At 49.1% G+C, this 24,623-nt stretch overlaps 1 protein-coding gene and 1 pseudogene across 1 annotated transcript in view; both read right to left on the bottom strand.

Annotated features, from left to right (window-relative positions):
• Positions 1–354: 354 nt before the first annotated feature.
• LOC126089795 (5S ribosomal RNA) lies at positions 355–472 on the bottom strand (annotated as a pseudogene).
• Positions 473–9,317: 8,845 nt separating this feature from the next.
• The window catches only part of LOC126088440 (gustatory receptor for sugar taste 43a-like), a 29,899-nt gene continuing 14,593 nt past the window's right edge, over positions 9,318–24,623 (bottom strand). Inside the window, exon 2 of the mRNA XM_049906583.1 lies at positions 9,318–9,481. Within this exon, the coding sequence (XP_049762540.1) occupies positions 9,318–9,481 (164 nt within the window). The remainder of the gene's footprint in view (positions 9,482–24,623) is intronic.

Raw genomic sequence — 24,623 nt, 5'->3', positions numbered from 1 at the left:
TTCACGGTGATCTTATTTCAATTTCCAGGAGTGTATATGCCTCCGTATGAGCTCTAATTTCTCGTACCTTATGTTCGTGGTCCTTACGCCAGTCTATGTTAACAGTTGTAGAATCATTCGGCACTCAGCTTCAAATTAAAACTAAACTCCTCCCGCACAGGCCATGATGGCCCAAAGGTACCGACTGGCCGCCGTGTCATTCTCAATCCACAGGCGTCACTGGATGCGGATATGGAGGGGCACGTGGTCAGCACACCGCTCCCCCGGCCGTATGTCAGTCTCCGAGACTGGAGCTGCTACTTCTCAATCAAGTAGCTCCTAAGTTTGCCTCACAAGAGCTGAGTACACTCCGTTTGCCAATAGCGCTCGGCAGACCGGATGGTCACCCATCCAAGTGCTAGCCCAACCCGACAGTGCTTAACTTCAGTGATCTGATGGGAACCGATGTTACCACTGTGGCAAGGCCGTTGGCTCAGCTACAAATGCCAGGTCTCTAAATTTTCTCAATAGCGTTTCTCGAAAAGAAAGTCGCCTTCCCTCCAGGGATTCCCATTTGAGTTCCAAAAGCATCTCTGTAACACTTACATGTTGCTCAAACCTATCAGTAACAAATCTCGCAACCCGCCTCCGAACTGCTTCGATGTCTTCCTTCAGTCAGACCCGGTATGGATCCCAGACACTCGAGCAGTACTCAAGAATAGGTCGCACCAAGTCCTATATTCGGCCTCCTTTACAGGTGACCCACTGTTTCCTAAAATTCTCCCAATAAACCGAAGTCGACCATTCGCCATACCTACCACAGTTCTCACACGCTCGTTCCATCTCATATCGTTCATGGAATGTTACGCCCAGATATTTAAACGACTTGACTGTGTCAATCAGGACACTAGCAATACTTTATCCGAACATTACAGGTTTGATCTTTCTGCTCATCCGGATTAACTTACATTTTTCCACATTTAGGGCTATCTGCCATTCATCACACCAACTGGAAATATTGTCTAAGTCGTCTTTCAGAGTCACTGAACTTTGACACCTTACTGTGCACCATGGCATCATCAGCAAATAACCGCAGAGTGCTGCCCACCCTGTCCGCCAAATCAGTTATGTATGTAGAGAACGAAAATGGGCCTATCACACTTCCCTGGGGACAATCATGACGATACTCTTGTCTCTGATGAACTCTCGCCGTCGAGAACAACATACTGGGTTCTACAATTTAAGAAATCTTCGAGTCACTCACACATCTGCGAACTTATTCCATATGCTCGTACCTTCGATAACAGCCTGCAATGGGGCACCGTGTCAAATGCTTTCGGGAAATCTAGAAATATGGAATTTGCTTGTTTCCTTTCATCCATAGTTCGCAGTGAATCACGTGAGAAAAGGGCAAGCTGTGTTTCGCACGAGCGATGCTTTCTAAAACCAAGCTGATTCGTCGGCATAAGCTTCTCAGTCTCAAGAAAGTTTTGAAACGTCCCCTTAGAAGAATTATACATGACTGTGCTAAAACTGACACACAATATTTTTTAGCGCAACGCTATCTGACTTTCAAAAATCCCTACAAAAGAATGGCCCTAACTAACATTAACCTATACCTTTCACAAATCACTTACCTCACAAAAATCTTCATTACTCGAACTACTGCAATACAGCGAGCGCCACTGCTGCCAGCTAAATAAAAGATTCAAACTATGGAAGGCACTAACTACTGATAGGTATAGTTAGCAAATGAAAGATTTTAATAGAGAACAAACAATGTATTTACCTTAATAGTGTTCAAAAAAATAAGAGAACACATTAACATAGCACTGAAAAATGATATCTAATTAATTGCAAGCGCAGCTGCGAAATACTTAGTGCAAATTTACATACGTGCCACACCTGTTTTACTGTACAACAATGAAAGACTGCAACTACAAAGGATATTCTCTCTACAATTACGCGCTAGCAGTAAACAAAATCTACACTAATTACACAAACTACAACTGCCCAACGCTACAATGGCAGACAACAATGCAAACTAGCCACAGACTGCACACAGCACAGCCAGTGATTTTCATACAGAGCGCTACGTGGCGTTACCAATATAAAAACCTAAACAGCCTACTTACAGTTTATTATATTCGAACTGAGAACATGTTCAAGGATTCTGCAGCAAACAGAAGTTAGGGATATTGGCTTGTAATTTTGCGGGTCCGTTCCTTTACTCTTCTTATATGCTGGAGTCACCTGCGCTTTTTTTTTCCAGTCGCCTGGAACTTTGTGCTGGGCGAGAGATTCACGATAATGCAAGCTAGGTAAGGAGCCTGTCTGGTCGTAACTAAAAACTGCTGTCACCCTAAGTTAAAATTAGTCAACACATATGTCTTACAGCATAATGTTGTTCCAATTTAAAAATCAGGAGCCCATATTTTCCCCAAGTCCACTTATACTATGCAAATACAGTCTTCCCCAACTCTTCGGCATTACAGTATAAAGTAATCGCCTTCCACACCAGTTACCATAAGTTCAAAATGGCGAGAAAACCAACGTAAAAAAAGTTTAAAATAATTGGGATGTCTTCTGGCTGTCAAAACTATGGAGCAGTGGTCCTAACTTTAAAACTGAATATACTACTGATGCAGGCCGCTTAGTTGTCAGCATCATGTTTGGTAGAAATAGGAATTCATCACACTAGGGAGGCTCTCTTCTGTGAAGTTCGCCACCTGTGGACCATGAACTACCGTCTGCACTCATCGGGCACTGCTGGAAATGCCGTTGCCGTGCTCCACAATCAGCCGCACCCACTGCTGCCTGACTTCAGCTGGTAGTCGCTATCACCAGGAACCTCAGCTGTGCTCCACATGACGTCATGCAGCGTCTGAGTGTACCCCTACAGATAGGGTGCTTTCACCTATGTGACTAGAACAGTGAGCACCACGTCATATGGTTAGTTGTCCCAATGGACATACCTCGCCTTTCGTCCGGTACAGGCTGTGTGACCCCAACACACTCGGCACACTCAAAAAGATGACGCAGCTTTCAGACATATTCCTAAGACTACACGATCGTACTCTTAAACTTACACTAGTTTTAGAACAGGACTGCATCCTGTTGTGGTAGAGGAAGGCTATGTAACAGTTCCGAAATTCTGCAGCTGGAGCAGTGTACATGAATCTCTCTAGAATGTTATTTAGTTTTCAACCACTGTTTGGTGCCAGTTCAGTATAGTTATCTGATGGTTTGAGCACCCCCTTGCCTGCATGATGAAATACTCTAGCGCCATTTGTGATAACTGTTGAAGTCATGTTAATAATTTTTTACAGATGAAGCCTGAATCCGATTCAATGAAAGTATACACCACCCATAATAAAGATCTATATTATCTTTAACTATCGCCGCTTTTTATTGTATGTGTACAGTATGAATAGCACAAGTGAACATCTGATTGGCATATATTTTACATCGAGTATAGCTATGATTCTGCGTGACCTAGGCCCTTGGTAGGTTTCTGGAAATATAAGGATTCAAATGGTTCACGAAATTCATGTAAATTCCATGCGCAGAGTGGTATCCCTGCAGAATGGGTGGTGACTTCAAAGAGAGAAAAAATTAGGACTCGTATTCTGAAGCAGACACTGGTTTTCCCCACACTTAAGTATCGTTACTTTATGGTTTGATAAATTTTTACGCAAAGTGCAATGACGTCAATGATATTAGACACTGATTGTACAAGGAGGGAGCATGAGACCTAAGACAATCATTGGGAACGTGTGCTGAAATCCGAATACATATGCGATTTATTGCCAGGTCCATGGCAGTTATGTCACAGAACTTTTACAACTAAGGGTTCCAGTTTGACTATGTGTCTTACACTGCACGCATAGTGTTAGACGTAGCTGTAGAATTTCTAAATGCAGGCAGCTAACACACATACAGGAAATCATAGAATTTTCACGTCAGTTATGGTGAAATCAACGAATAATGTATCCAAAAAAAAATGAAATTTCAACTTAAATAACTGTTAAGTCCCTCTCCAATAGTAGTCTTACGCTTTTGAAACGAATATTGAACCGACGACAACTGAATTTTCCATTGAAAACCGAATATAGTTCCAAAACCAATGAAATTTGTACTTAATGAAGCATAAAGTTAGGGATATTGGTTTGTACAGCGAGTATTTTACCGACAGCACTGAAACTTGCCTTGAAATCAGTGAATATACTATAAAATAATATTCTACATAAATCAGAAATCTATCAACCTCGCATTGGAAATATGCATCAAAGAATGAAATGTAGGTACCCACTCGGCAAACGACACATGACAGCAACTACGTAACAGAATTTCACATCTACAGGTTCCCACCTCACCATGTGTTCCACGTTATACAGGGTGTTACAAAAAGGTACGGCCAAACTTTCAGGAAACATTCCTCACACACAAAGAAAGAAAATATGTTATGTGGACGTGTGTCCGGAAACGCTTACTTTCCATGTTAGAGCTCATTTTACTACTTCTCTTCAAATCACATTAATCATGGAATGGAAGCACACAGCAACAGAACGTACCAGCGTGACTTCAAACACTTTGTTACAGGAAATGTTCAAAATGTCCTCCGTTAGCGAGGATACATACATCCACCCTCCGTCGCATGGAATCCCTGATGCGCTGATGCAGCCCTGGAGAATGGCGTATTGTATCACAGCCGTCCACAATACGAGCACGAAGAGTCTCTACATTTGGTACCGGGGTTGCGTAGACAAGAGCTTTCAAATGCCCCCATAAATGAAAGTCAAGATGGTTGAGGTCAGGAGAGCGCGGAGGGCATGGAATTGGTCCGCCTCTACCAATCCATCGGTCACCGAATCTGTTGTTGAGAAGCGTACGAACACTTCGACTGAAATGTGCAGGAGCTCCATCGTGCATGAACCACATGTTGTATCGTACTTGTAAAGGCACATGTTCTAGCAGCACAGGTAGAGTATCCCGTATGAAATCATCATAACGTGCTCCATTGATCGTAGGTGGAAGAACATGGGGCCCAATCAAGACATCACCAACAATGCCTGCCCAAACGTTCACAGAAATTCTGTGTTGATGACGTGATTGCACAATTGAGTGCGGATTCTCGTCAGCCCACACATGTTGATTGTGAAAATTTACAATTTGATCACGTAGGAATGAAGCCTCATCCATAAAGAGAACACTTGCACTGAAATGAGGGTTGACACGTTGTTGCGTGCGGTAGCGTTCTCGCTTCCCACGCCCGGGTTCCCGGGTTCGATTCCCGGCGGGGTCAGGGATTTTCTCTGCCTCGTGATGACTGGGTGTTGTGTGACGTCTTTAGGTTAGTTAGGTTTAAGTAGTTCTAAGTTCTAGGGGACTGATGACCATAGATGTTAAGTCCCATAGTGCTCAGAGCCATTTTTTTGACACATTGTTGGATGAACTATTCGCAGAAGTGTACCCGTGGAAGCCAATCAGCTGCTGATGGTGCCTGCACACGCTGTGCATGGTACGGAAACAACTGTTTCTCCTGTAGCACTCTCCATACAGTGACGTGGTCAACGTTACCTTGTACAACAGCAACTTCTCTGACGCTGACATTAGGTTTATCGTCAACTGCACGAAGAATTGCCTCGTCCATTGCAGGTGTCCTCGTCGTTCTAGGTCTTCCCCAGTCGCGAGTCATAGGCTGGAATGTTCCGTGCTCCCTAAGACGCCGATCAATTGCTTCGAACGTCTACCTGTCGGGACACCTTCGTTCTGGAAATCTGTCTCGATACAAACGTACCGCGCCACGGCTATTGCCCCGTGCTAATCCATACATCAAATGGGCATCTGCCAACTCCCCATTTGTAAACATTGCACTGATTGCAAAACCACGTTCGTGATTAACACTAACCTGTTGATGCTACGTACTGACGTGCTTGATGCTAGTTCTGTAGAGCAATGAGTCGCATGTCAACACAAGCACCGAAGTCAACATTACCTTCCTTCAATTGGGCCTACTGGCGGTGAATCGAGGAAGTACAGTACATACTGACGAAACTAAAATGAGTTCTAACATGGAAATTAAGCGTCTCCGGACACATGTCCACATAACATCTTTTCTTTATTTGTGCGTGAGGAATGTTTCCTGAAATTTTGGCCGTACCTGTTTGTAACGCCCTGTATATGTAAATCACATGTCCCCATACAATTTACAAATCTAGGTTTCTGACATACATACAGAAAATTCTTGGGTGTACGTCAAAATTGGCTAATTTTGTGTTGAAATAAAAAAAATATAGTACCGTTGGGGCGGGGGGGGGGGGGGCGGGGAGCGGGGGGGGGGGGGGGGAAGGGGGGGCAGCAGTAGTCACGGGAATGTACGGTCACAAGAAGACCGGGCTCCGGACGGCCACGTGGTACTACATAGAGGGAAGACCATCATGTTCGGAGTACGGCTCTGGCGTATTGTACTGCATCTGCAGCGGCAGTTGACACCACAGTGACACAACGAACTGACTCCAAACCACCGCCTTTGCGACATCAGTGAAGTCAAGCGAGAGCTCACAAGAGGCCAGGGTGGAGGTCTGTTGTGTTCTATGATGAAAGCTGGTTCTGCTTCGGTACCAGTGATGCTCGTGTGTTGGTTAAGAGGAGGCCAGATGAGGGCCCGCAACCAACCTGTCTGCACCGCTATACACATTGGACCTATACCTGGTGTTATCGTCTGGGGAGCTATTTCGAACGACAATATGAGCACTCTCTTGGTTATACCACGCTGGCTGACTGCAAAATTGTACGTCACTCTGGTGATTCGACCTGTTGCGCTGCCATTCATAAACATCATTCCAAGGAGGGTTTTCCAACAGAGTAACACTCGCTCACATACCGCTCTTGTAATCTAAAATAGTCTACAAAGTGTTCATATGTTGCCTTGACAGCTCGATCATCAGATCTATCTCCAATAGAACCCCTTGGAACACCACTCGATGACAACTCAAGCGACTTCCGCAAACAGCATTAATTCTTCCTGTTTTGACTGACCAGTGCAACAGACATGGAATTTCATCCCAAAAACTGACATTCGGCATCTGCACGTTTGCATGCGGCCAATCAACATTCTGGTGGTTACACCTGCTATTACCGGACCAGCATTTCACATTTGCAACCGCTTATTTCGCCCTCTCATTGACCTGTGATCTTGCAATGTTAATCAGTCAAATATGTTACCTAGACAAATTTATTACCAAAATTTCATTACTCTACATTAATTATTTTCTGGTATTCCGCGTTTTTCCGTCAGTGTATAGACAGTATCTTTACAACCATGTAAAAAGCTAAAAGCTTTCTCCATTGTGGCAAATACACCCATGCTCATAATTTAAGGATAACTGCAGAATGTGGTGCCACACAACATGGCACTACACCAAATTGGCGCCAATAGCATAGGCACATAGGGAACACACACGACACAGATCTGTAAGTCCACGGTATTGGTGATGAGTTGAGAAAGCCGTCCCGAAACATGCACCGCGACGTCAATATGGGATATGATCGCCATGCACACGTAACGGGCCGCACAAAGAGTTGGCTTACTCTGGATCAGGTACTCGAGCAGCTGCTGGAGTATAGCCTCCCATTCTTGCACTAGTGCCTGTCGGAGCTCCTGAAGCGTCGTAGGGGTTTCAAGATGTGCAGCGATACGTCGACCGAGAGCATCCCAGACGTGCTCGATGGGGTTTAGGTCTGGAGAACAGGCAGGCCACTCCATTCGCCTGATATCTTCTGTTTCAAGGTACCCCTCCACGATGGCAGCTCGGTGGGGCTGTGCGTTATCATCCATCAGGAGGAAGGTGGGACCCATTGCACCCCTGAAAAGGTGGACATACTGGTGAAAAATGACGTCCCGATACACCTGACCTGTTACAGTTCCTCTGTCAAAGACGTACAGGGGTGTACGTGCACCAATCATAATCCCACCCCACACCATCAAACCACGACCTCCATACAGGTCCCTTTCAAGAACATTAAGGGGTTGGTATCTGGTTCCTGATACACGCCAGATGAAAACCCGGCGAGAATCACTGTTCAGACTATACCTGGACTCGTCTGTGAACATAACCTGGGACCCCAGTTCCAATGACCATGTACTGTGCTCTTCACACCAGGCTTTACGGGCTCTCCTGTGACTAGGGGTCAGTGGAATGCACCTTGCAGGTCTCTGGGCGAATAAACCATGTCTGTTCAGTCGTTTGTAGACTGTGTGTCTGGAGACAACTGTTCCAGTGGCTGCGATAAGGTCCCGAGCAAGGCTAGCTGCAGTAATCCGTGGCCGTTGCGGGCACTGATGGTGAGATATCAGTCTTCTTGTGGTGTTGTACACTGTGGACGTCCCGTACTGTATCACCTGGACACGTTTCCTGTCTGCTGGAATCGTTGTCGTAATCTTGAGATCACAGTTTGTGGCACACGGAGGGCCCGTGTTTCGACCTGCTGTGTTTGATCAGCCTCCAGTCGCCCTAGTATTCTACCCCTCATAACGTCATCAATATGTGTTCTTTGAGCCATTTTCAATACACAGTCTCCATTAGCATGTCTAAAAATGTCTGCACACTTACTAGCTGCACTGTACTCTGACATGTACTATCACACCTCTGCGCATGTGGACTGCTGCCAGCGTCACCGCCCACCAGAGGGTTGTATCACCATGTATCAGCATTATCCTTAATTTATTAGCATGAGTGTAAATACTAAACTAATAGTTTGGGTCTGTGAGAAAATAAGCTATAGAATATCAGATATTATAAATACAGTAAACAAAGTATTGATGTACCACTGAATACTCCATACCTTGTACACCAATAATAAGCTTTCCAAAATACTGCTACGCAACATGAAAACAAGACGTGATAAATTTTCGATCGTCAGATTTACAAGAGTTAATTTGAAAAGTAGGATGTTTTGGTTAGAAGTACAGTCAGATTACAAGAGCATCTAAAGGTACTCTGATAGAACACACCGTATACATCTGCAATAGGCAGTGTTATGAATGACCTGTGACTCATTTTCTATGCCATTGACAGTAATGGTACAGATTAAGCCAAGGTCACAAAATGAATATTTCTTAGTAACTTGAGACTGTCGTATGGAACTAGAGAAAAACAGCATCAACCTGAGGTCCGCAATGAACTGCCTTCTCGATCTCTTGAGCCAAAAGATCAAACTGAATTTCACATGAGTGTTGCATGAGGAAATGGATCCCGGAGTGAAAGTTGTTCGCTCTGCAGATAGGTTATTACAAACAGGCACCGTTTCCGTGAACTATTTCAGCCGAGCACCACCTAGGAGACGAACTGCAGCAGGATGATGGTATAGCTGGCAATGGTGGCAGCCATGGCGGTCAGCAGGTGGGCGTCCACGGTGAACAGGCGGCAGGCGCTGAAGGAGACGGGACGGTGGCGCGCCTGCCGGGACAGCTGCCGAAGCTGCCGACACACCTCGGGGCCTGTGGGCAAACACAGAGCGCAGGCAAGTGCTGTGGTCGATGTAGAGCTGCTACACTGTCAGCCAGACGAATAGCAAAAAGTGCTCAATATAGTTAAAAACTTTATGTATACTTATTTCCAAAAAAATGTTCAAATGTGTGTCAAATCTTATGGGACTTAATTGCTAAGGTCATCAGCCCCTAAGCTTACACACTACTTAACCTAAATTATCCTAAGGACAAACACACATACCCATGCCCGAGGGAGGACTCGAACCTCCGCCGGGATCAACCGCACAGTCCATGACTTCAGCGCCTTTGACCGCTCGGCTAATCCCACGCGGCATACTTATTTCCTATCGTGTCGTCAGTAGCATTGTCAGTAGGTGATATAAGCTATATCAACTGTTCAAAGTTAGTCGACATAAAAGTCTTGCACCAATTACGTAAATGCTAACGTGTATAGATTCAAGAAAACCGCCAGATAAATGAACAAACTGCAACAATACACTACTGGCCATTAAAATTACTACACCAAGGAGAAATGCATATGATAAACGAGTATTCATTGGACAAATATATTATACTGGAACTGACATGTGATTACATTTCACGTAATTTGGGTGCATAGATCCTGAGAAATCAGTACCCAGAACAATCACCTCTGGCCGTAATAACGGCCTTGATACGCCTGGGCATTAAAGAGCTTGGATTGCGTGTACAGGTACAACTGCCCATGCAGCTTCAACACGACACCACAGTTCATCAAGAGTAGTGACTGGCGTTTTGTGACGAGACAGATGCTCGGCCACCATTGACCAGACGTTTTCAATTGGTGAGACATCTGGAGAATGTGATGGCCTGGGCTGCAGTTGAACATTTTCTGTATCCAGAAAGGCCCATACAGGACCTGCAACGTGCGGTCGTGCATTATCCTGCTGAAATGTAGGGTTTCGCAGGGATCGAATGAAGGGTGGAGCCACGGGTCGTAACACACCTAAATGTACGAGGCCATTGGGATCCAGCACGGCGTTCCGTATTACCCTCCCGAACCCACCGATTCCATATTCTGTTAACACTCACTGGATCTCGACCAACGTGAGCAGCAATGTCGCGATACGATAAACCGAAATCGCGACTGGCTACAATCCGACCTTTATCAAAGTCGGAAACGTGATGGTACCCATTTCTCCTCCTTGCATGAGGCATCACAACAACGTTTCACCAGGCAACGCCGGACAACTGCTGTTTGTGTATGAGAAATCGGTTGGAAACGTTCCTCATGTCAGCACGTTGTTGGTGTCGCCACCAGCGTCAACCTTGTGTGAACGCTCTGAAAAGCTAATCATTTGCGTATCACAGCATCTTCTTCCTGTCGGTTAAATTTCGCGTCTGTAGCACGTCATCGTCGTGGTGTAGCAATTTTAATGGCCAGTAGTGTATAAATGCGAGTGTGTGTGTTAGTATGTTCGTTACTTCTTCACGCCGAAATGGATGGATGGATGCGGATGAGATTTGGTATGGAGATAGCTTATCCCTGACTTAACACATAAGCTACACACACACACACACACTAAATTCAGGATAATTTTTTCCACTTAGTACAAACTATAAGGATTGATCGATGAGAGGATACGGAACAAAAAGGAGGCGATAAACTTACGTCCGGAAAGGCATGGTTTCCATGCTAGAGACCTTTTATTCAATTATACTTTGTTACAGATACTGTGGTCTAATACGCGCTGTACCATGCAACCACAGTGAAATTATGCATGGTTTCTCTAGTACCTTCCACCACGGAAGTCGAACACGCGACAGAACAAATGGACGTGGTCAGCCCATAGAGTGCTCCGCCTCCACGGCGGCTATTCCGCGCAGCGGCTCTTGCGCAGCGAGGGCGCCACCGCTAAGCCACGTGCAGACAGCGGCCAATAGCCGCTCCCTCTGGTTTCGTATATAGGGACCCGCTCTGCCCTAGTCCAGCCTTCACCTTCACCCCCCCCCCCCCACCACCCTCGTCTAACTCTCCCTCCCATGGTACAACAACCCTACCGTATCCTGTACCACAACATTCGCTCCCTGCCCACCCACGAACTCCTCTTCCTCTACACCCTCCGTCAGCACCGCGTGGATACCTTCGTCCTAAATGAAACCTTCCTTCAACCCAGTATCTCCATCTCCACGGCTCCTTACACCCTTCACCGCACCGATAACCCGTACCCTCTGGCGCGTAGCGGAGTTGCTATAGGCCACCTCAAGCACCTCCATGTCCGGCCCCAACCTCTCCTTAACAATCCTGCCGATCATCTCACCCTCAGCCTCTTCTTCCCCACCCTTACCATCACCTGTGCCACCATTTATGTCCGCCCTCGCACCCCCATCCTGTACAATTTCCTGGCCCACATTGACCGCACCTTCTCCACTTACGTGATTGCCGCCGACCTCAATATCCACAGCCGTGATCCTGCCGACCTCCAGCGGAGGCATCAGTTTCTCACCACCTTCCAGGGAGACCCGGTTCCCCTGCCTCAGCACACCCGACCCGAATCCAACACCACTCCTGATGTGGTCCTTGCCTCTCCCAACCTCCTTGGGCACATCACCGCAGATGTCCTTGACCTCATTGGCAGTGACCATGCTCCTGTTCTCCTCACTATCACTAATGGTCGCCATCCCTGCATTGCTCCTCGGCCTGATGTCCCTGCTAAACTTGTCCATGATTACTCTCGTGCCAACTGGGATGCCTACCGGGATTCCATTCACACCCAGGTTGACGGCCACGACCTTACCCTCCAATCTCCTGATGACATCTCTCGCACTGCTGCCTTCCTGCACCAGACCTTGTCTGACGCCGTCGCCACCCATATCCCCACCAAAGCCATCCACCCTCACCGCCCTGCCCTGCTTCCACAGGCCGTCCTTCTCCTTCGAGAGTCCCGCCGCCTCTACCGCTCTTTTCTCCGCACTCATGACTGTTATACACTTACCCGCCACCGGCAATTACAACGACACATCCGCAACCTGCTTACTGCGAAGAAACGCCGTGCCTGGCGCCAGACATGTACACAACTCAACACCATGCTCCCCATAAACTCTTCCAAGTATTGGTCTGCTTTCCACCGCCTTACTGGGAACCGCCCCACCCCCCAGTACCCTCTCCTCCTTAATGACCGTCCCTTTCCTGACAACCTCAGTAAGGCCAACCACTTTGCCTCTCACCTCTCCGAAGTTTTTTCCATCCAAGATTATCCCCACTTTGATTATTCCCTCTTCCCTGACGACATGGACCGTACGAATACCTCTGTTCCTCCCCTTGCTCCTAGCTTCCAGTACTTGGGCCACACACCACCATCTGAACTTAACATTCCAATCACTACACAGGACATCAGCCTCACACTCCGCACTAAACGCAACACTGCTCCTGGCCACGACTGCATTACCTACCGCCACCTCCTTCCTTTCAATCCTTGCCACCCCCTACAATGTCATCCTTGCCACTGGCTTCTATCCCGACCTGTGGAAAACCTCCCGTATCCTGATGTTCTCCAAACCCAACAAGCCTCCATCTGATGCCTCTTCCTATCGTCCTATCTCTCTCACATCGGTGTTCAGCAAGCTCTTGGAATCCATCCTTTCCCGGCGCATCCATCACCACCTCCGACAAAACCACCTCCTCCCCAACACCCAAAGTGGCTTTCGACCTTCCTTCTCTGTTGATTACCAACTCCTCTGCCTCACTCATCTCCTCTCCCTCCAGCTTAACTCCCGTCACTCCACCATTTTTGTCTCCCTTGACCTCGAAAAGGCCTACGACCGTGTCTGGCATCCCAGTCTCCTGTTTAAACTCCAAACCTACGCCCTTCCTATCAACTACATTCGTCTGATGGCCTCCTTCCTCTCCCACTGCCCCTCCTATGTTACTATCCATAATGGCAATTCCCACACCTTCTACCCCTCTGCAGGTGTGCCCCAGGGCTCTGTCCTCTCCCCTCTCCTATACCTGCTGTGCACGGCAGATATGCCCCAACCCCCCCTCCAGTACACCTCTTGCAATATGCTGATGACACCGCATTCCTCCCCCTCGCTCCTACCCTCCAACGGTCCCAACGCCTTCTCCAGAATCACCTTGACCTTTTTGCTGCATGGTGTAACCAGTGGCTCCTGAAAATCAATCCTTCCAAGACCCAGGCAATCATCGTAGGTCGTACCACTCCCTCCTTCCGGCTCCTGGATTTCTCCCTTACTGTCTGCGCCCGTCCTGTCTGCCTCACCCCCACCCTCACCTACCTTGGCCTCACCATTGACCGTCACTTCACCTGGATCCCTCATCTCCGCTCCATCCAATCCAAAGCCCACAACCGCCTCAGACTCCTCAAACTCCTCTCTGGCCGGACATGGGGGTTGCACCCCTCTACCATCCCCCACACCTACAAATCCTTAATCTGTCCCATCCTCTATTATGCCACTCCTGCCTGGATATCTGCCCCCCCCCTAAATAAGTCCCTCCAGATCCTTGAGCGTCAAGCACTCTGCCTTGCCTTCCGTATACGCCTCCCATCCCCCACATGGATCCTCTATGATCTCATTCCTTTCCCCCATCTGCTCCTATTCCTCGAACATAGCCGCATCCTCTACACCTCCCGCCACCTTGAACCCCCTCACCCCCTGGTTGCTCCTCTCCTCTCCCATCCCCGCCCCCTGCCACTTCTTCACTGTTGTGTCCCCCATACCCTCCATCTCTAAACCCTACATCTCCTTTCCCAAGGTGGCTTCCATCAACTGCCCCTCCCGGATGATGCCCTCTCTCCCTCCATTTATCCCTCCTATCAACTCTGATCCTCACTCCCCCTCCTTTCCTCTGTCCTTTTCCCGGGCTCCCTCTCCCCCCTTCCATCCTTTTTCTTCCCCACCTCCCCTCTCTTTGCCCCCTTCTCTCCCCCGAGTCCTTTTACATTTCCCTCCTCTGCCTCCTCTCATTCCCTCTTGCGTCTGCCCTTCTCCCCCTTTATTAGTCCTCTCCCTCCTTGGACCCCCCCTTTTTCGTTTTTTTCCTTCCTCCCTCCTTGTTCTTCCCCCTCCTCCAGGTCCCCTCCCCCATCTACCTTTGGCTCGGAAGGAAGTGTCATCTTTGTGCCGCCACTTTCGTGCAGTGTTCTACATTGAGTGTTCTACAGTGAGTGTTTTACAGTGGGTGTTCCGTGTTGTGTTTTTTGGGAAGTGTTGCGAACGGCCATCATACTGTCGCTGAGTGTGCCTTTTATCTCTTGCGAACAGAAACCAGACTGTCGCCGTGTTTTTTAATTGTGTGTGTGCGATGTTACTTGTCTGATTCCTGTGTCTTTTACTAACGTTGCCAACCACTTTTGCTTTCTGTTTTAACTTTCCGCATTTTTCCGCCATTTTACACTTGACATCACCGTTTTATCGCCTGTTTTTCTTGTTTCTTTTCTTCTTCCGTTTTTTAAAATAAAAGTCTGTAGGCTGTAGAGCAGCGTACTAAGCTGCTGCCAGCCCGGCTCCTTCGGGGGGAATTGAAAATCAATAAAGGAAGAAAAAAAACCCTAGTCCAGCCAGTCTGGTACTCGCTCTGGATTTGGTTTCTATCTCGGCGGTACTGCGTTCTGGTCGTTGCTCGTTGTTGACATTTGCCTGGCTCTGGTTCCGAGTGGATTTACGTTTGGTGTTTGGTGTTGTGGTTTCCACAAGCCTCCGTTGTTTATCTGTTCCTTGTTATGTCGCTCATAGTCGGTTGTGGTCGGTTGTTGTCAGTTGTCGTTGGTCTGTCGTCCGACTCGTCCTGTGTTTTCCCGGTGGTGCGTGCTCCATCGCCGGTGGCTTCCCCGTCTGGCGGCTCCGATCCGCAGCCTAAGGCGTTCCCGCTGTTGATTGTGGTTACAACATTTGGCGACGAGGTAAACGGAACATAGGAGTATGGAAGAGAAATTACTCACTCTCTTAGAACAACAGCAGCAGCTCATGCGACAGCAGCAGCAGCAGTTGGAGGTCTTACAGGCCTCACTGCAGTTGCTCTCGGACAGGGTCAATAAGCGGGATTCCCTTCCACCTCTTTCCCCAGGTGCCCCACTTTCAGACACGTTCCCACGTCCGCCGTCGCTCCCACCGTTCAACGACGCAAAAGAGGATTGGGAAACGTACCTGCATCGTCTGAAGCAACATTTCACGGACTTTCAGGTGTCGGATGACTCTCTGCAGCGGTCGTTGTTCTTGTCTTGGGCCTCACCGGACACGTTTTTCTTGCTCCGCAAGTTGGCACCGTTGGCCGACCCTGTCGCTCTCTCCTTTCACGAGATCTGTGTGTTGCTAACTAACTATTATTCCCAGCGATATCACATGGTTGCGTCTCGCTTGGAATTCCATCAATACCACAAGCAGCCGGGTCAGTCCTACCATTCTTGGGTGACGGATTTGCAAGGTCTCAGCCGCAAATGCAACTTCACGTGCACCAATCAGTAGTGCAAGGCGTCATATGCAGATTCGTTAATTCGGGATGTGGTCGTTCAACTGGCGCCCGATCCAGAGGTCCGCACTGCGGCGTTAAAGTTGGACAACCTCTCGTTGGAAGACATTCTGCGTGTTGCCCATTCCTTCGAAATTGCTCAAACGGCGAACGAACGTCTCATGGCGCGGCCCCAGGTGGCAGCGGTCGAGTCCATTTCCCGCTCCACTTCTTCTCGCCGTCGACGGGGCGCAGTCTCCAGAGGGCACCGCCGTCGAGATTCCTCGCTGTCTGACGTCTCTATGGCGTCCAAACCGCAGGTCGCCCCTCGACGTCGGCCGCGTGGCCCCCTCCCGTCGTGCCCCCAGTGCTTCTCGGCCCACACTCGAGCTGACTGTCCCCATGGCTGGAAGACCTGTTCGCTCTGTGAGAAAGAGGGCCACCTTCGATCTGTCTATCGTAGCCGCTCGACCCGCCCCCGTCCCGCCCCTGCGGGTCAACAGGAGGCCGTCCATGCTTTACACGCAGTCGCCCCTCGGACCGACACATTGGCTCAAAAGTTATTCCTCACCGCATCTTTGACGAGGACGTCCGTTTCCAGGTCGATACGAGGGCCACAGTTTCTGACGACATATGCACGTCTCGGGTCTCCAGAATTGTCCCCACCCTCTCGGAGGTTGGTCGCCTACAGCGACGGTTCCATCCCTCTCCGTGGGCAGTTTTCTGTCATGGCCATCTACAAAAACGTTCCCTGGCCCCTTACCCTATTTGTGGTGGACCACCCGTCGGCTTCGGACATTTTTGGACTAGACGCGTTTACACGGTTTGGCTTTTCCATTCAAGACAAAGTGCAGTTCGTTTCAACTACGGTTCCATTTCAGGACCTAGACGATCTGTGCGCGTCCTTTTCCTCCTTGTTCTCGGCAGACCTGGGCTGCGCTTCCGATTTCCAGGCACACATCACTTTACTGCCGAACGCACGGCCTCGCTTTTGTCGGGCTCGGCCTACCCAGTAGCTTTGTGTGCGGCCGTCAAGCAGGAACTCGCTCGGCTCCAGGCTGCGGGGGGTTATCGAGCCAGTACAATCGAGTGCCTGTGCAACGCCCTTAGTGGTCATCAAGAAACTCAATGGATCGCTTCGTCTTTGTGGCGATTTTGGGGTTACGGTCAACACTCAGTCTTTGGTTGAAACTTATCCCATTCCTCGACAGGAAGACCTTCTCGCTAAACTGGCAGGTGGCGAGTACTTTTCTAAGATTGATCTGGCAGAAGCCTATCACCAATTGCCGTTGGATGAGGAATCGCAGGCCATCGTCGTCATCAACACGCCTTTCGGTCTCTATAAATACAAGCGTCTTCCGTTTGGCATTTCCTCTGCCTCTGCGATTTTCCAGCGGTATCTCGAGCAACTTACACAACCAATACCGGCTTGTGTCAATTACCTCGGTGATATCTTAGTCACGGGGCGCGCGCTAGGAACATCTGGGCAACCTCAGTAACTTATTTCACGCCCTGCAGGCTGCGTGTTTACATTGTCGACTGGAGAAGTGCAGTTTTTCTCAACTGGAAGTGGAGTACTTAGGAGATTGGCTTAGTAAAGATGGCATTCGCCCTTCGGACCGCAATGTCGCAGCCATCGATGTCCTTCCCCGTCCACAAAACTTATCCGAACTCCAGGTATTTTTGGGGAAAGTCAATTATTACTTAAAGTTCTTACCCCAAGCCGCTCACGTCGCGCATCCCCTAAATCGCCTGCGTCGCAAAGTGGTACCTTACACGTGGACTTCTGCCTGCGATCAGGCTTTCACCCGCCTGAAGACGATGCTGAAATATGCCCCTTGCCTGACGCCTTTCTCTCCGGATCGTCCCTTGGTGGTGGCGGCCGATGCCTCAGCGTACAGGATTGGGGCAGTCCTGGCACACAGGAATGAGGATGGGTCGGAACAACCTGTGGCATATGCATCCAAGACATTAACCCCTGTGCAAAGGAATTACTCTCAGATCGAAAAGGAGGCTCTTGCCATTATTTTTGCAGTTCAGAAATTTCACATTTACCTGTCTGGGGCGCAGTTCACCCCCCTCACGGATCACAAGCCCTTACTGTCGCGTTTCGGGCCCCATTCGCACCTCCCAGAACGGACAGCTCAGCGTCCTCAGCGCTGGGCGTTGCTCTTGCGTAATTACACTTACACCAGTCAACACACTAATGCAGATGCCTTGTCTCGTCTCCCAGCAGGACCCGATCCGGCGTTAGACCTTCAGGAAGTCCTGTGCTTCCACATCGACTCTGCCCGCCGGGAAACTATCGATGGATTTCCTCTGACAGCCACGCAAATCGCCGCTTCCACGCGCAGGGACCCCATTCTGCGGCAAGTCCTCCGCTATGTGACCCATGGTTGGCCTCCCTACCTTACCTGCCGTTTGAAAACTGACTTCAGCCCGTGGCGTCACGTCTCACACAGATTTTAGGTGATGAGGGACGTCCTCCTGTTGTCCACGGACTCGGACGCCCATCGGGTGATCATCCCTCCAGACTTTCGCCACCGTGTCCTGCACTTATTACACTGCGGACACTGGGGGATGTCTCGCATGAAGGCGTTGGCTCGACGACATGTCTATTGGCCAGGGATTGATGGAGACATTGATCACCTGGTCTGTGGTTGCACAGTGTGTGCGCATCATCAGTCTAGTCCTCCACAATCTTTCGCGCCCTGGCCAACACCCAGCCAATCCTGGGACAGGATCCATCTCGATTTTGCAGGCCCCTTCTTAGGCTCCATGTGGCTCCTCATCATTGACACCTATTCCAAATACCCGTATGTGGTTCACATGGCGTCCACCACCACTGACGCCACCTTCACCGCCTTGGCCCAGGTGTTGGCCATTGAAGGCCTTCCTCAGACGTTGGTCACAGATAATGGGCCCCAATTCATGGCGTCCTCGTTCCAGACCTTCTGCTCCACTAACGGCATCAAACACATTCGCTCTCCCCCCTTCCATCCTACATCCAATGCCGCGGCGGAACGCCTGGTCCGCACTTTCAAACAGCAGCTGGTGAAATCAGTGGAGCCGTCGGCCACCACCTCGGCCCTCACCTTGTTTCTAAGCACCTACCGCACTACACCGGTGGCCGGTCATAGTCCTGCTGAACTCCTTCACGGGCAACAACCTCGGACCCTCCTCCACCTGCTGACACCATCCCCTTCTGGGCCCCACTCTCGCTCCTCCCGGCGCTACGCCCCGGACATGGCCGTGAGGGCCCGCTCCAATGGCAGCACACCTGCATGGACGCCTGCTACGGTGACAGCGGCTCATGGGCGGCGAGTGACGACCATACAGACACACAGAGGGCTCGAGCGTCGCCACCATAACCAACTCCGCCCTCGGGCCCCTGCCTTGATTCCTCCCCCACTGTCTTCCCTGCTTCCTGGTGCGGACACGTCCCTCGAGGTGGAGCCCTTCCCTTCAACCTCCATCTCCTCGCCGGCTCTGCAGACACCCCTTCCGCCTCGCCGAGGTATAGAGACGCCCACTGACCCCCTGCCCTCTGGTGACACCTTGATGGATGCCGCAAACAGTCTGCCTCCCCTCCCCCAGTGGTCCCTCCGGACATTTCACAACCCGTGTCCTCGTTCCGCCCGCCTCGGCATCGTCCGGGGCAATTCCGCCCCTATGCACTAATTTCGGGGGGGGGGGGGGGATCTAGTACCATCCGCCGCGGAAGTCGAGCACGCGGCAGAACAAATGGACGTGGTCAGCCCCTAGAGGGCTCCGCCTCCGCGGCGGCTATTCCGCACAGCGGCTCTCGCGCAGCGAGGGCGCCACCGCTAAGCCACGTGCAGACGGCGGCCAATAGCCGCTCCCTCCGGTTTCGTATATAGGGACCCGCTCTGCCCTAGTCCAGCCAGTCTGGTACTCGCTCTGGATTTCGTTTCTATCTCGGCGGTACTGCGTTCTGGTCGTTGCTCGTTGTTGACATTTGCCTGGCTCTGGTTCTGAGTGGATTTACGTTTGGTGTTTGTTGTGGTTTCCACAAGCCTCCGTTGTTTATCTCTTCCTTGTTATGTCGCTCATAGTCGGTTGTGGTCGGTTGTTGTCAGTTGTCGAGGTCTATCGTCCGACTCGTCCTGTGTTTACAGCGGTGCTGCGTGCTCCACCGCCGGTGGCTTCCCCGTCTGGCGGCTCCGATCCGCAGCCCAAGGCGTTCCCGCTGTTGGTTGTGGTTTCAACAGTTTCCTCCTGGAGGATGATACTGTTTCTCATACTTCATGTGCTAGCACCAAAAATGTCCAAATGTGTGTGTATTCCTATGCGACCAAATTGCTGAGGTTATCGGTCCCTAGACTTACACAGACACTTATGCCCGCGGGAGGACTGGAACCTCCGCAAGGAGTGGCTGCCCGATTCGTGACAAGGCGCCTCTAACCTCGCGGCTCACAGCGCGGCGTGCTAGCACCCTCTCCTGCCGCGGTACGTGGGTTACCCAGAAAGTAACACACCGCATTTTTTTTTCTCAGCTAAAAACAATGCTGCGAATGCGAAACGTTGCGTATATAGTATCTGAAGTTTCCTGAATGAGCGCACCAAGTTTCCGTCACTTCTGACAGATAGTGTAGCGGCAGGTCAGTTTCAAAAGGGCGTCAGTAGATGATGTACATTACAAGCAACGTGCCATCACTAAATTTCTCACTATAGAAAAAGAAACTGCGGAGAATATTCACAAACGCTTGTGCAAAGTCTGTGGAGCACCTGCTGTCGACAGTACAGTTAATCGCTAGGCACGGAGGGTGAGGTCATCAGAAGGTGGTTCGGCGGAGCTCCACGATTTGCAGCGGTCGGGAAGACCATCCACGGCTGTCGCACCTGACATGTTACAGCGAGCTGGTGTCATTCACGGGGACAGATCCATTACGACGCGGCAGTCGGCGCTACATCTGTCAGTCAGCAAAGGAAATGTGGATGCAATTATCCGCACTCTTGGATATTCGAAAGTGTGTGCAAGATGGGGTCCAGCGGTGTCTAACGGTGGATCGCAAATCGCACAGAAAAAGCATTTATCTTGACTTATTGCAACGTTTTGAAGCTGAGGGGTGGGGCCTTCTTGTGCCGGATTGTGACAGGTTATTAAACCTATTTTGAGCCTGAAACAAAACTACAGTCGATGGAGTGGAGCCATTCCCACTTCCCACCGAAGAAAAAATTCAAAGCAACTGCTTCCACCGGAAATGTCATGATCACAATGTTCTGGAAGTGTGAAGGTGTGATTCTCATTGATGTGATGCCAAGAGGCGGTACCATTGAGTCAGAAGCGTATGTCAACACATAAAAAAAACTCAAAACGCCCTTCTGGCGACTTAGGCGCCGCAGCAACCCAGGAGATGTTCTGCTGCAACACGATAACACTCGGTCCCATACAAGTCTGAGGACTGCTGAACACATCGAAAAACAGAGTTGGACGATGTTACCCCATCCACCCTACAGCCCTGACCTAGTCCCCTCGGACTTCCACTTGTTTGGGCAACTAAAGGATGTCATTCCTGGAAGACATTTTGAGGACGATGAGGAGGTGATTCACTCATTATCAGTGAAGCACTGGCTCCTCGACCAAGACAAGGACTGCTACCGACAAGGCATGCACGCCCTTGTTTTGCGCTAGAGGGAGGCATAGAACGGGGGCATAGAACGGGATGGAGATTACGTGGAAAGATAGGGTGTGTAATTCTCAGTATGTTCAATAAAGAATTGTTGAAGAAAAAAAATTCGGTGCATTACTTTCTGGGCAACCGGTAATGTTGCTTCTCTTTCTGATTCACCATGTAATGGTACACAGTGGTTCCGTATTCGAATCGAGAGTATGCCGATATGGCGTTTTGTTTCGAAAAGGCAAATGGCAAAGGGCAGTGGTCAGCAAGGTTGTTTCAGGAGACCTATCCCCGCGGAAAACAACCACCGCATTCAATGTTTGCAACAGTGTTTCGCCGTTTGCCTGAGACAGGGTCGTTTCAAAAGCAGGAAATCGGAAAGGACATACCCGAAATGTTGGGACTCCAGACGTGGAGGTAAATGTGGTTAACACTGCGGAAGGCGACAGCCGTGTCAATACCAGGCAGTTGGACCGCCAGTAGGATAGACGAGACGATCGTGTCAAACGTTCTCCACGACAATTGGTACTAACCTTATCACGTACAGTGTGTGCAGGGCTTAGTGGCGACAGACTTCTTACATCAGGAGCAGTTTCGTTACTGGTTTCTTCATCACACAACTATGAGTCCAGGGTTTGCGCCATCCATCCTATTCACAGATGATACCACCTCTACACAGAGTGGTATCTTCAACTTTCATAGCCGGCCGCGGTGGTCTAGCGGTTCAGGCGCTCAGTCCGGAACCGCGCGACTGCTACGGTCGCAGGTTCGAATCCTGCCTCGGGCATGGATGTGTGTGATGTCCTTAGGTTAGTCAGGTTTAAGTAGTTCTGAGTTCTAGGGGACTGATGACCACAGAAGTTAAGTCCCATAGTGCTCAGAGCCATTTGAACCATTTGAACCAACTTTCATAATAGTCATCTGTGGATAGCACGCAGAAGCCCCATGGCATGGTGACAGCAAATCATCAGCATCGTTGCATCTGGAATGTGTGGTTCGGTATAATTGGCGACTGTGTTTTGGGACCAGTCTTCCTTCCACGTCACCTAACAGCCCTGACGACTTTGCCTCTCCGGCAGGAAGAAGTGCTATTCATGATTCGCAGGGTTACGTGGCTGCTACATGATGGCGCGTCAGCCCACTTCACTGTTTAAGTCCTGATGCATCTCAGTCGTGTCTTCCCTGGTCGATGGATTGGACGAGGGAGTCCAGTTGCATGGTCAGCTCGTTCATCAGATCTCAACTCGTGCGATTTGTGGTTATGTGGCCATCTCATAAGTATCGTATCGTATATGGAGAACCGATTCCAGATGTGGAGATACTGAAGCAGCGTGTTCGTGATGCCTTTGACACTGTTCACATGCAGCCTGGCCGATGAGAACGTGTGGGACAAAACATGCTATGGCGTCTACATGCATGTGTTGAGGCACATGGAAACACATACTGTAACTGTGGCTGCTTGGTGCAATCTCTGTAACAATGTATGACTGAATAAATGGTCTCGTGCAAGGAAACCATGCATTTCTGGACATGAGTTCATCAGAGTTTGTACACAGTGGAAAAATAATCACCCTGGGTATAATTCTCGAAGGGGTGGGATGGGGGTAAAAAGGATGTGTAGCCCGCAACACGTGAATGCCCTCACTTTATTCATTCAGTAATTGAGAATGAGAGCACTTAGTGATTTGAAACGTACTTTACACATAATATAAAACATTTTCGGTATTCACAAAACTGTTGCACGAAGTATGACATTTTAACTTATTACTGTTTTACTACTAATTGTAAGCACGACCCATTTTGTATACAGTGTTTACATGTACCACTGAATGTTCCAGCAAAATTATTTAACCGTAAAACAAGTAGTTCAGGAGATATGACTCATAAACACTGAGGTGTGTGAAAAGCTGCCGCATCATGTATGACGTTTAAACTTGTTATTTCTTTGCTACTAAGTCTATTCGCAACACATTTCGCAGACAGTATGCACATATGTCACTGCACGTACATACAAAAATCTATTATTGTATGACACATAGTTCAGGAGATGTGACTCCGTAAGCAGCGATATGCGTGAAAAACTGCAGCATAATGCATGACGTTTTAATATATTATTTCTTTACTACTAACTGCATTCACGACACATTTCGGAGACAGAAGCCACATATACCAATGCATATATACCTGTAAAATAATATCACTGTACGGCACATAGTTCAGGAAATGCAGCAACATAAACATTCAGCTACGTGAAAATGAAACGACAGGGCGGAATTCTCCAGAGATACAGATGAAATATGTGTAAATTACGTATGAAACATTTTATCTATATCTGAAATAAATTTTACATGTGCGTAGGCTTTCAAACCAACTTTTAAAAAGCTCGTCCTAAATGATTTCAGACAAATTTGGTAGACATATTATAAGGAGCAATCAAAAGGTTTCCGTTTGAGGGCGTTGCTTCTGATGTGGGTATATAAGCACCGACATGTAGGCAAGGTATAAATCAGGCATTCACGTATTTCGAATGTGCATGCAGTAAATGCACAAAAGTGAAATTGTGGCGACGTTATTAACAAATGCAACCAAGCGGGACGAACGTGCTGTTATTCATTTCTTGCCAGTCGAAGGGCAAAGACCGGTAGACATCTATCGGAGAATGGAGAATGGAGAATGAGAATGGGGCAGCACATCTGTCGATAACCAACATTGTGGAATGGCGCACCAAGACCGTACAGCTTCATGACAATGCATGTCCCCATAGTGCAAATGTCGTAACGCAGAAGTTACACCAATTCAAGTGGGAGACACTTGAACACCCGCCTTATACTCGTAGTCCTGACTTCACCCCATGCGATTATCACGCTTTGGTCCCTTAACAAAAGGCCTTGAAGGGTCGACAATTCCTGTCGGAAGAGGATTGTAGCAAACAGCTGCGGACTTCTTTGCGCAGCAGGACGTGGTGTTTTACGAATTTGGTACCTCTAATTCGGTGCATTGACGGGATGATTGCCCCAGCGCTCAAGGCGATTTTACGTGATTGGCATACCGATTCTGGACTGTA

Source organism: Schistocerca cancellata, chromosome 6 (genome assembly GCF_023864275.1).
Source record: "Schistocerca cancellata isolate TAMUIC-IGC-003103 chromosome 6, iqSchCanc2.1, whole genome shotgun sequence".
Classification (NCBI taxonomy): domain Eukaryota; kingdom Metazoa; phylum Arthropoda; class Insecta; order Orthoptera; family Acrididae; genus Schistocerca; species Schistocerca cancellata.
Note: the sequence above shows the minus strand (reverse complement) of the source record. Positions and strands in the feature narration are given on the sequence as shown.